The 12,473-nt window shown below is 49.3% G+C and overlaps 1 protein-coding gene across 1 annotated transcript; it reads left to right on the forward strand.

The window, feature by feature from the left end:
- The first annotated feature begins 1,327 nt into the window (after positions 1–1,327).
- Tac4 (tachykinin precursor 4) lies at positions 1,328–11,360 on the forward strand. Its single transcript, XM_012948104.2, has 4 exons — positions 1,328–1,450; positions 7,124–7,217; positions 10,191–10,223; positions 11,260–11,360. The coding sequence occupies exons 1-4, from the start codon at positions 1,328–1,330 to the stop codon at positions 11,358–11,360; spliced, it is 351 nt and encodes a 116-aa protein (XP_012803558.2).
- The last annotated feature ends 1,113 nt before the right edge of the window (positions 11,361–12,473 follow it).

Here is a 12,473-nt window from a genome sequence, read left to right on the forward strand (position 1 = left end):
GGAACAGTGTCTTTGTCATCTTCCCGCCTCAGTGCCAATAATAGTAACAATAATAATAGTTTCTGGTCATTAAATATTTACTACCATTCCACACGGTAGTTTCCCGCATGCATTATCTCCTCTCATCCTGGCCTTCGCAGAGTGCCATTATTCACTCGGGTTGGGGGGAGGGGTCCTAAGATTTACAAAGGTTAACTAATGGCCAGAGGTCACATAGCTATTCAGTGGAATCCAGGCCTCTGACTACAGGGCCCTTGTTTTGGATGGATGGATGGATGGATGGATGGATGGGCAGGCCAGAGGGAAGAGCTGAACAGAAGGGGACTAGGTCTGAATGCCATGCTCAGGAACTTGGGATTCATGGAAGGCTGTAAGCAGGGGAAATGGTGACATCCAGGATTTAGAAAGATCATTTTAGCAACAGTGCTAAACTCCAGTTGCTTATGGCCAATGGCTGACACTTGGGGTTGGAGGCCAATTTTCTTGCAAATCCTAGTTTCTGTGTATAGGAAGCCCCCCCCCTTTTTAAATTTTTATTTATTTGAAAAATAGTTACAGAAATAGGTAGGGAGGGAGAGAATGGGCGTGCCAGGGCCCCTAGCCACTGCAAAGGAACTCCAGATGGGTGCACCCCTTGTGCATGTGGCTTACATGGGTCCTGGGGAATCGAACCTGGGTCTTTTGGCTTTGCAGGCAAGTGCCTTTACCACTAAGCCATCCCTCCAGCCCAGAAGCCCTGTTGCTTTAAGCACCAGCAGCCCTTCTACGGTGGCGAGCAGTGAAAGCACACCCAGGGACGACTGATGGGGAGAGTGGGAGGAAGAGGGACCTTGAGGTAGGAGTGGGCCACGGGTAGCAGGATGCTGGCTCCATTCTGGGGACAGTACAGGAAGGGAGGAACCATATAGCCCTCTCTCCCTGTTCCCAGCCTGAGCTGGTCTCCTGGGAGTTGCCTGGGGAACTACCTCCAGGCCCCATACACTGGGCCATTTGCACCTGTCACCGGAGGGAGCCCAGCCAAAGGAAGGGCAGGTGTTGCATCAGTGTTAAGCCCTGGGATCAGATGTTGAGGGTGGCCACGGGGCGGGCTGAGCTCCTGGTGTCACTGGCCCTTCCTACCAGGGAACAAGGCAGTCACACGAAGTGGTGCAGAGGTAGGGTTGGTTAGTGGCAGGAGGGAAGCTGAGGAGTTGCAAGGCTTAGAGAGGACCAGGGCCTCCCCACCTCTCCTCAAGCAGTCCCGAGGGGACCCGAGCCTGCTGACGGAGGTAGCATCAGGTGGAGAGGGGACCGCGGGGGTTCCCCGACAGAGGGGTGCTTGCTCACCATGCCGCCCAGCCTCTTCCTGCTTCTCCTGATGGGGCTGTCGGTGCGCACCGCAGCAGGGGGCCGTGGAAAGGAACGGGCACCCAGCACAGAAGCAGAGCCCTGGGTTGCGGTCGCACTGGAGGTATCGTTGGGAGAGGGTAACCCACGGCGGAGGGTTAGAAGATCTTTCCTGGGGCTTCCAGGACACCAGGCTGTATGCCTCCCCCTGGAAGGCAGGCTGGTGACTCTGCGGGAAGGTCAAGGTCAAGTGGCTCAGGCTGGCCAACCACCAGAGGAGCATGTGATTTGTTGTTGTGAGAACCAATTCTGTGTGTGTGTGTGTGTGTTCGCGTGTGTGTACACTTCCTTTTTAGTTTTTAAACTTTTTTTTTAAATGAGAAAGAGATTATTTATTTATTTATTTATTTATTTATTTATTTATTTATTTGAGAGCGACAGACACAGAGAGAAAGACAGATAGAGGGAGAGAGAGAGAATGGGTGCACCAGGGCTTCCAGCCTCTGCAAACGAACTCCAGATGCGTGCGCCCCCTTGTGCATAACGTGGGACCTGGGGAACCGAGCCTCGAACCAGGGTCCTTAGGCTTCACAGGCAAGCGCTTAACCGCTAAGCCATCTCTCCAGCCCAGTTTTTTAACTTTTTACCTTGTGCATCTGGCTTACCTGGGTAATGGGGAATTGAACCTGGGTCCTTAGGTTTCGCCAGCAAGTGTCTTAACTGCTAAGCTATCTCTCCAGCCCCTTAAGCATTTTTAATTTTTTAACTCTTTTTTTTATTTGAGAGAGAGAGAAAGGGGCAGAGAGAGAGGGACAGAATGGGCACACCAGGACATCCAACCACTGCAAATGATCTCCAGAAGCATGTGCCACCTTGTGCAACTGGCTTATGTGGGTCCTGGAGAATCGAATCTGGGTCCTTAGGTTTTGCAGGCAAGCACCTTAACCACTAAGCCATCATTCCAACCCCCTAATTTTTTTTTCTGATTTTTCGAGGTAGGGTCTCACTCTAGCTCAAGCTGATCTGGAATTCACTCAATAGTCTCTGGGTGGCCTTGAACTCATTGCAATCCTCCTACCTTTGCCTCTTGAGTGCTGGGATTAAAGATGTGCACCACCACACCCGGCCCAGCCCCCTAATTTTATTGTGTATTTATTTGAGAGAGAGAGGAAGAGGTAGATAGAGGGAGAGAATAGGCTTTTTTAAAATTTTAATATTTTTATTTGCAAGCAGAAAGAGGAGGGGCATGTCAGGGCCTCTAGCCCTGGAATGAACATAAGTAGTCACTGCACACGAACTCCAGACACATGCACCACCATGGGCATTTGGTTCACATGGGTACTGAGGAATCAAACCCAGATTGTTAGGCTTTGCAAGCAAGCACCTTAACCACTGAGCCATCTCTCCAGCCCCCTTACCCCCACCTTTTTTTTGTGTGTGTGTGTATGAGGTAGGGTCTCACTCTAGCCCAGACTGACCTGGAATTCACCATGTATTCTCAAGCCTTGAACTCAGAGAGATCCTCCTATCTCTGCCTCCCGAGTGCTGAGATCAAAGGCATGAGCCACTATGCACAGCAGAGAGAGAACTAGGCCAGGGTCCCTAGCCACTGCCAACGAACTCCAGATGTATGCACCACTTTGTGCACCTGGCCTTATGTGGGTACTGGATAATTGAGCCTGGGTCATTACGCTTTGCAGGAATGCGCCTTAACCACTGAGCCATCTCTCCAGTCCCATAGATGCTAATTTAATTCTTATGTCTCTGGTACTGACTGCTTTATAAACATGAACTCATTCCAACCTCACAGGGAAACCACTTTTACGATCCCCATTTCATAGACAAAGAAAGTAAGGCCCAGAGAGGTCAAAGAGGCTGTGTAAGACACACAGCCTCAAACACTCCTTGCCCAAACTCTGATTCGCTTGCTGTACACCTGAGATGTTTCAACATTTCCTTTCAAAAGGATCTCCTTGGAGCAAATCACTGTCCCACATGGAGAGAAACCTTTGCCCCAGACAAGTCCTGGTTTGACTGTGGTTGCCTCCACTATCCGCCCCCCACCTCCCCCGCCAAATGCTGCCTACTAGGAATAAATTTAAAAGTTGTAACCCCAGCATGGGAGACACTCTGTCCAACTGTACCCTGAGATCTCATAACTGACCTAGGCAAAGATCCTGACCTTGAAGCTCTCAGCCAGACCAGAGAGAGGGGCCAGCAGAGCGGGGATTCCAGTACACAGGAGTCTACTGCTCTGTCCAAGATGGTGAGCACACTCAGCTGGCCTTGGCTGTGAGCCACACGAGATCCTGGACACTCCTAGTATTGGGACCTCGGGGAGAGACAGGCATAGACAGCTGTGCGTGAGGTGGGGTGTGGGCGGGAGGGCCGCTCTGCTTCGGCAGTACAAATGCGAGCAGTGGGAGAAGGCCTGGGAGAAGACCTGGACTCAAGTCTCAGCTTCTCCACTGACGCTTGCTGCTCTTGACCTCAGTTTCCTCACCTCAAGAGGAGGGGAGTGGGAAGATGGCCATGAGCTCTTCCTTGAGCTTTGATGTATTTCTTTTTGTTTTTGGAGTCAGTGCCAGATGGGGGGAGGTTCGGGAAGCCCTGCCGGGTGACGGCAAGCGCTGGAGGCAGCCACAGGGAAGCGTCACCAGAAACCATCCAGAGCTGCTGGCTCAGGCTTCTACCTGCAAGCAGCGGCCCTCTGCCTCCACAGCGCAGGCCTTGCGATAAGGAGGAGAGCCCAGGCTAGCGGACCAGAGCTTGCGCTGGCTAAGCACCTCCACACAGGGTGAGCAGAGCCACCCACCCCACACCCAGGGCTTTGAGCTCTGGAGGGCTTCCCGTACTCCTAACCCCTATTTCTCACCCCAGCAGAAACCCAATAGGTGGGAGAAGGGTCAGCTCTATTTAAAGGACCATTCCCTCTGCTTTGCACTTGAAGGCTGCCTTTTACCAAGACAAAGTGGTGTTCATGAGCTTTTCAGAAATGGGTCTAAATCTCCAAAGAGACTTCTCTGGTTTCTGGCCAGGCTGGGCGTCTCCAGCCGGAGACAGCTGCTCTAGCCACTGACGTTCCAGGGAGGAGACAGATTGGGAGACTGAATTAGTCCAAGGCTTTAGAAAACAATCCACTCACGATCCGGAAAGCTGGGACAAGACAAGCAGTAGCAGCTTGTGTGGGGTGCCTCCATTACTCCCCATTTCCCTTACACACTGGCCCTAAGCAAAGAGCCCCCATCTATCCACCCCCAGCTCCCAGCCTCCGGCTGGCACTTGCCTCACTCCAGGGCTGAGACCCACCTTCAGTCTGGCTGGAAAAGGTGGTCCCTTCCTGTCCCTACCTATTCCAAGACTGTTAGAAAAAGGACACCCTCACCCCCACCCCAAAGGCTTTCAGGGCCCAGGATCACAGAGGGAAATGGCTTTGGCCAGGGTCACAGAGGGAGGAGAAGAGTGAGAATTTCAGACCACAGCCCTTGAGGAAGGATGTTTGCTGACAGCTCAAGGATTAAAAGTTTTTCCCTAGGGCAGTAGCTCCAGCCAAGCTCTATGTGAGTCTCCTCCTGGGAGGCCCGGTTCTAGGGAGAGTAAATCTAGCACAGTGGGGAAAGTGCTTGGGGCAAGGGGAGCAAAGCAATCCCCCTGGCCACCTCATTGTCCCCAAGTTCAGTGGCACCGCCTTTCCTGTCTGTGTTGGAAACATTTCCTGAGATGGAGCAGAGCCCATGCTCTGGTGTTTGAATGCTGGGTCAACCCCTTCTGTATGAACAACATCCTTAAAATTTTTTTTCTGGGGCTGGAGAGATGGCTTAGCGGTTAAGCGCTTGCCTGTGAAGCCTAAGGACCCCGGTTCAAGGCTCGGTTCCCCAGGTCCCACGTTAGCCAGATGCACAAGGGGGTGCACGCGTCTGGAGTTCGTTTGCAGAGGCTGGAAGCCCTGGCGCGCCCATTCTCTCTCTCTCCCTCTATCTGTCTTTCTGTCTGTGTCTGTCGCTCTCAAATAAATAAATAAAAAATGACCAAAAAAAAATTAAAATTTTTTTTCTGGGTCTGAGGCGATGGCTCAGTAGATAAAGTGCTTGCAACACAAGCACAAAAACCCGAGGTTCCGCCTCTGATATCCATGTAAAATAGCTCAGCCAGTGGTGGAACTTACACCAGTGCCAGGGAGGCAGAGACAGGACGATCCCTGGGGCTCGCTGGCTACTTGATCTAGCTAAATTGGTGAGTTCCCAGTTCAGCAAGAGACCCTGTCTCAAAAAACAAGCTGGGGGCTGAAGAGATGGCTTAGTGGTTAAGGCACTTGCCTGCAAAGCCTAAGGACCAGGACCCGCATAGATGGCGCATGCGTCTGGAGTTCGTTTTCAGTGGCTAGAGGCTCTGGTGTGCCTGTTCTCCCCTACCCCTCCCCTGCCCTTTCTTTCTCAAATAAATAAATAAAAATAAAATATGAAAAAAATTAAAAATATGGGCTGGAGAGGTGGTTTAGTGGTTAAGGTACTTGCCTGTGAAGCCTAAGGGCCCAGTTTCAATTCTTCAGATCTCACATAAGACAGATGCACATGGTGGTGCATGCACCTGGAGTTCATTTGCAGGGGCTAGAGGTCCTGGTGGGCCTATTATCTCTCTCTCTCTCTCTCTCCAATTAATAAATAAAAGTAATTTTTTTAATTTTAAAAAATAATAATAAGGTGAAGCCGGGCATGGTAGTGCCTTTAATCCCAGCATTTGTGAGGTAGAGTTAGGAGGATTGCTGTGAGTTTGAGGCCATCCTGGGTCTACAGAGTGAGTTCCAGGTCAGCCTGGACTACAGTGAGATCCTATCTCAAAAATAAATTAATTAGGGCTGGAGGGATGGCTTAGCAGCTAAGGTACTTGCCAGGAAGGGAAACAGACAGGAAAATCACATGGTGAGTGAGGACATGAATATCAAGAAATCCTGCCTCAGAAAAAGGTAGAAGGCAAGGGTCAACACCAAAGTTGTCCTTTGACTTCCATGAGCAATACACATACACACACACACACACACACACACACACACTTATCAGTGGAATGTTCGAGAGGTCACTTTTTTTTTTTTTGGTTTTTTGAGGTAGGGTCTCACTTTAGCTCAGGCTGACCTGGAAGTTACTGTGTAATCTCAGGGTGGCCTTGAACTCACGGCGATCCTCTTATCTCTACCTCCCCAGTGCTGGGATTAAAGGCATGTGCCACCACGCCCGTCTGAGAGATCACTTTTTGACCCAGGTATCTTGGGGTCAAGTTCTGACTCCATTTCTTTTTTAGCTGAGTAACCTTGGACATATTATCTCATCTCTGTGAAAATCTGTAAAATGGTTGTCATGGGGTTTGGGTGAGAATTAGCAAATTACTAAAGTGCTCAGGAAGTGTCAGGAGAACAGCAGATGAAATGTTAGCTGTTGGGGCTTTTCTTGTTTGTGTGTTTTTTGCCATTATTCACTGTTTTGGGACAGGGGCCTATGTATCTCAGGTTGGTCTTGAACTCATTATACAGCTGATGGTAAGCTTGAACTTCTGATCCTTCGGTATCCATTTGGGATCTCAGGCAGGCACCACCACGCTCAGTTTATGAGGTGCTGGGGACTGAACTGAAGGCTGTGTACATGCTAAGCAAGCTCTCTACCCACCGAGTTACATCTCTGTCCTAACTAGTCATTAGGGGCAGAATGGAGTAAAACAAACTGTTGCTGACATGGTCTTGGCTCTCTTCTGTCTCCTTGCCAACCTCCCAGCCCACATGCTCTAACGCTAATCTCCACTTCTGCAGGGAATCGCTGTCCCTAGCATTCAGCTGCAACTGCAGGAGGCGAAGAGGAGCAAGACGCGCCAGTTCTTTGGGCTGATGGGGAAGCAAGTGGGCGGTGAGTGACAGGCAGGAGTGGTTTCCTGCAGAGTCTGCCGCAGCAAGCAGGGGCCGTGAGTTAATGCCCAGAGCTGTCCGTTACTCAGTAGGGGTCATTCATGTGATGGAGTCGGTAGGGGCGGGGGGGGGGGGCGCTGGTCCCTATCAATCATCCACTTGGAAAGCTTTGGGGAGCATGAGTGATGACTGGCAACAGGTATAGGGAGCTGTTGGGTCACCCTAGGAGTGAGGCCAACGCTTTGCACACTGCCTTGGTGTTCTATAAATGGGTGATTTTTGAGGACCAGTGTGACACTACACAGCAGCATCTAGATATAAGCAAAGCCAGGGGCTAAACTTTCCAGTCAGTTCTGTGTGGCTCAAACAATATAACTGTGTAATTGAAGGTGCTCTCAACAAGGAAGCCTTGACCCCTCAGGACACCAAATGGAGCATTATATTTTTTAAATTTATTATTTTTAAAAATATTTTTATTGCCGGGCATGGTGGTGCACGTCTTTAATCTCAGCACTCAGGAGGCAAAAGTAGGAGGATTGCCGTGAGTTCGAGGCCAATCTGAGAATACAGAGTGAATTCTAGGTCAGCCTGGATGAAAGTGAAACCCTACCTTGAAAAAACAAAAAAATATATATTTATTTGACAGAGAAAGTGGGAGAGAGAGAGAGAGAGAATGGGTGCACCAGGTCTCCAGCCATTGCAAACAAACTCCAGACACATGCACTCCCATTGTGCAGCTGTCTAACATGGGTCCTGGGGAATTGAACCTGAGTCCTTTGGCTTTGCAGGCAAATGCCTTAACTACTAAGCCATCCCTCCTGCCCTTAATTATTTTTTTTATTGACAACTTTCATAATTGTAAACAATATCCCATGGTAATTCCTTCCCCCTACTCTCCCCTTTGAAATTCCACTCTCCATCATATCCCCTCCCCATCTCAATCAGTCTTGTATTTGGATGTCATCATCTTTTCCTCCTATTATGGTGGTCTTGTGTAGGTAGTGTCAGGCACAGTGAGGTCATGGATATCCAGGCCATTTTGTTTCTGGAGGAGCACGTTGTAAGCAGTTCTACCTTTCCTTTGGCTCTACATCCTTTCCACCACTTCCACAATTTCCGCAATGGACCCTGAACTTTGGAAGGTGTTATAGAAATATTTCAGTACTGAGCACTCCTCTGTCACTTCTCAGCACCATGGTGCCTTCTAAGTCATCCCAAGATCACTGCCATCTGAAAAGAGAAGCTTCTCTAACCAAAAGAAAGAGTTGTCTTAATATATGGGTATAAATATTAAGAGAAGTGTGTACTGGGCGCTTTGGTGGGCATAGTATATACATTTAGCCAGATAGCAGCAGACATTACGTCCCTAGGGCTCATGACTGCCCCTGTTGTAGGTTTTCAGTATCAGGGACGTATTCCCTCCCATGAAGCTGGTCTCCAGTCCAATTAGAGTATGTTTGGTTTCCCCTGTAACAGACATGCCACTATTGCACCTGTTGGCTCATTTGGCCTGGGTGGCCAAATTTTAGGCTTGCAGTTATTTTCTTAACTTTTTTTTTTTAATTTTTCTCTGTGTGTGTGTTTGTGTGTATGTAGACTCACCAGGGCCACTCCAGACAAACACGAGATGCAAGTGCCACTATGCACCTGCTTTATTCTCTGTGTCTCTCAGCTTGCAAATAAACAAAAATGTTAATTAAAAAAAGATGAGGGCTGGCCGGGCATGGTGGCGCACGCCTTTAATCCCAGCACTCGGGAGGCAGAGGTCGAGGATCATCGTGAGTTTGAGGCCACCCTGAGACCACATAGTTAATTCCAGGTCAGCCTGAGCAGAGTGAGGCCCTACCTCAAAAAAAAAAAAAAAAAATGAGGACTGAAGAAATAGCATAGTGGTTAAGGCACTTGCCTGCAAAGCTAAAGGACCCAGGTTCGATTCCCTAGGGCCCATGTAAGTAAGATGCACAAGGTGGTGCATACGTCTGGAGTTAGTTTGCAGTAGCTGAAGGCCCTGATACTCCCATTTTCTATTTGCCTCTGTCTCTCTCTTAAATAAATAAGTTTATTTTATTTTATTTTGTTATTATTATTTTTGTTTTTCTGAGGTAGTGTCTCACTCTGGTCCAGGCTGACCTGGAATTCACTATGTAGTCTCTGGGTGGCTTCAAACTCATGATGATCCTCCTACCTCTGCCTCCCGAGTGCTGGGGTTAAAGGTGCTGTCACCATGCCTGGCTTTTTTTGTTTTTGTTATTTATTTTTATTTATTTATTTGAGAGTAACAGACAGAGAGAAAGAGGCAGATAGATAGAAAGAGAATGGGTGCGCCAGGGCCTCCAGCCACTGCAAATGAACTCCAAACACATGTATCACCCTGGGCATCTGGCTTACATGGGTCTTGGGGAATTGAACCTGGATCCTTTGGCTTTTCAGGCAAGTGCCTTAACCACTAAGCCATCTCTCCAGCCCATAAACAAGTTTGTTTGTTTTTTAAAAGATGAAGCACCCAGAAAACCAAGCGCCACATGTTCTCTTTCATATGTGGATCCTAGCTACAGATGACTGGGCTTCTGCGTGAGAATGAAAATACTTAGTAGCAGAGTCCAGTAAGTTTAAAAGGAGACATAAAGGGAAGAGAAAGGAAGGGAGGAGGGTACTTAATAGGTTGATATTGTATATATGTAAGTACAATGATTGAGATGGGGAGGTAATATGATGGAGAATGGAATTTCAAAGGGGAAAGTGGGTGGGGGGAGGGAATGACAATGGGATTTTTTTTATAATCATAGAAAATGCTAAAAAAAAAAAAAAAAAAATGAAGCAGACCACTCCACTTTCTCCAGCCAGGCCCTTTCCCAATGCCACCTGACAATGTTAGAGTGGCTAGAGCACCCATAAAGACCCTGCCCCCCCCCACATGCACCACCCCACCAAAGGAAGCAGTACAGTTTTCATTCCTTCTTTCTCCTTTCCCTAGGAATACCTGCAATCCAGCCAGGGGGAAGGACGGGTGAGTGTTACTCTGGCCTCCCTTAGCATGTTCCTCAGGGAGGGGCACTCTGTCCTGGCCACTAACAACTCAGCAAAGGGTAGAGATGCTGGACAGGACCATGCCTGGTTGGCACTGCCTTACCGCCAGAGGGTGGGGCAGTGAGGCTCTGCCACATTGATGGATTTTCTGGTTGCTTTCCTACTGGGTGGGCTATGTATGTCTAGGGAGTGCCTTGCAGAAGTAGGAGACCAGGCTCAGTGTATTTCTGCCAAAGCTGCACATTTATCCCTATCCACAGTCTGAAGTTAAGGAAGTGAATCAACCCAGGAAGTAAGAACACTCAGAGCTGTGATACCCTGCCTGCCCCAGGAGGATCTGAGAATCGGGTCTGAGTAGCCACTGCTTTGCTTAGGCCTTTCCGTAGAAAGGGAAGAATGGAACCAAAAGAGCTGGTAGTGGTTGCACTGTCTAGCACTTGGAGGGTAGAGGTGGGAGGATCACAAGTTCTAGCTACATAGCAAGAACCAGTTAGGAAGGAAAAAAAAAAAAAAAAACCACTAAAGGAAACACACCTGTTCTCATGACCTCTGAGTGCTATGAAAATGAGGCTCGGCCCCTCATCCCCTTTAGGGCCTCAACTGACTTCACAGCCCCACCTCTGGCTCTCTTCCCAACATGTGATGGCCTGCCCTGCAGACAGCTTGTCTCCATGGACTGGGCACACTGCTCTCCTTGGCACACTAAACTGTGCTGTCCTGCTGGGTCACAAGGCTGGTGTTCCAAGTGTGGAAACCTCCCATGGGAAGATCTGCAACTCTCCATATCCCAAACATGCAGCCCAGTTTCTGCACATGGGAAGTGTTGGTGCAAGGAGAAAAGACAAGGAAGGGATCAGGGAGGGAGTCCATGAATGAATGAACCAATCCAGATTGTTCCCTCAATTTCCAAGATGAGAGTAATGACAGCTCTGCCCCTGTGTGTCTGTCTTTCTTTCCCCCAATCCCAAGACAGCCTTCCTTTACTGCCCCTTTATTCCTTCTCTCTTTTTCACCAGAGTATCAGCTGGGACAAACAGTCCAGGACCTCCTCAGTGGGAGAGAACTGTCCACAAAGGTAGGCAAGAGCCTCTACAAGATGTCGAATGCATCGTGGTAATGCCGCCTTCAGACAAAGCAGACTCCCACAAACTGTCACATGGAGAGCTCATGGTGGGGGAGGGGGCTGTTGATGCCCTTTCTCGCCCCGTTGTCCCTCAGGCCCAGTGGAAGCATGCATCTGCAAAGTCCTAGTCATCCTTAGGTCAGGCCCTTAAAGTCTCTGTCTTCATTAACTGTCATTAAGTGAGCAGCCTCCCACCACCCCTCAGGAAAGGGCATTCTGAGAACTTAGTAGCTAACATACCCCGTCAGGAACTGACAAAAGTGATGTTAAGGCCAGGTGTGAAAGTAAATGATTCAAGATGGGGAAAACGGGTCCAAGAACCCAGTGAGCCAGCACAAAAGGAAGGTCAGCGGGGTCCCCAGTGGTCAGATGCTGGTCAAGCTGAGCTCCAAGCTATGTTCCCTTGTGCCTGACCTCTGGACACACCAGCCCCAAACAGAACATTGGCCATTGGGGCACGACTGACCTCCATTTCCTCCTGATATTTCTCAAGGTATTTGAGTCATTCTATCCAAGGCAAACCCATATCAAAGAAGAATGAATGCCCCTCCACAAGTGGAGTGAGCCCGGAGGAATTTTGGAGAGATGGAAAGCAGTTTGGCCAAAGCCACACAGAACTAAAAGCTGTGTGTCTCCAGTTGTCTGGTCTGTGGCACCTCTGTGTCCCCAGCAGGCCTTTCAGATACTATTTTGCCTTCTGTAGGAAAGATGATCAAGGGTTGACTGGGAAGTTTTATGACAGAGTAATGGAATACTGATAATACAATAATGGATAGAATAATGGAAGATGAAGCAGGTGAGCTTGTAACTCTGCCACTCCAGATACCTACAGAAAGGAGGCATCCGAAGGGCCCGCAGGACCTGGAGCGGTGGCCAGATGAGGCCTCCAGGGCGGGGGAAGCCGACCAGACTCTGACCAGCAGCCACACACAGCACTCTCCCCAGGCTCAGAGGACGACAACCAAAGTTCAGAGTGAACCCCAGAGGACGCTTCCCCAGAGACACCTCGCCCCTTTCTTCCCCGGATGTCAAGGCTGAGCAGACACAGGCCAGCTCTGTCCGGTCTCCTGTCTTAGACCTGCACCAAACCCAATGTGTTTCTTCTAG

The sequence above is a fragment of the Jaculus jaculus genome, chromosome 9 (genome assembly GCF_020740685.1).
Source record: "Jaculus jaculus isolate mJacJac1 chromosome 9, mJacJac1.mat.Y.cur, whole genome shotgun sequence".
NCBI classification, from domain to species: Eukaryota; Metazoa; Chordata; class Mammalia; order Rodentia; family Dipodidae; genus Jaculus; species Jaculus jaculus.

Excerpts from the sequence above, each read along its gene's own strand:
- Tac4 (XM_012948104.2), top strand. The coding sequence starts at position 1,328 with ATGCCGCCCAGCCTCTTCCTGCTTCTCCTGATGGGGCTGTCGGTGCGC. Across the intron at positions 1,451-7,123 it reads GGGTTGCGGTCGCACTGGAG|GGAATCGCTGTCCCTAGCAT; the intron begins GTATCGTTGGGA and ends CCACTTCTGCAG. Across the intron at positions 7,218-10,190 it reads GATGGGGAAGCAAGTGGGCG|GAATACCTGCAATCCAGCCA; the intron begins GTGAGTGACAGG and ends TCCTTTCCCTAG.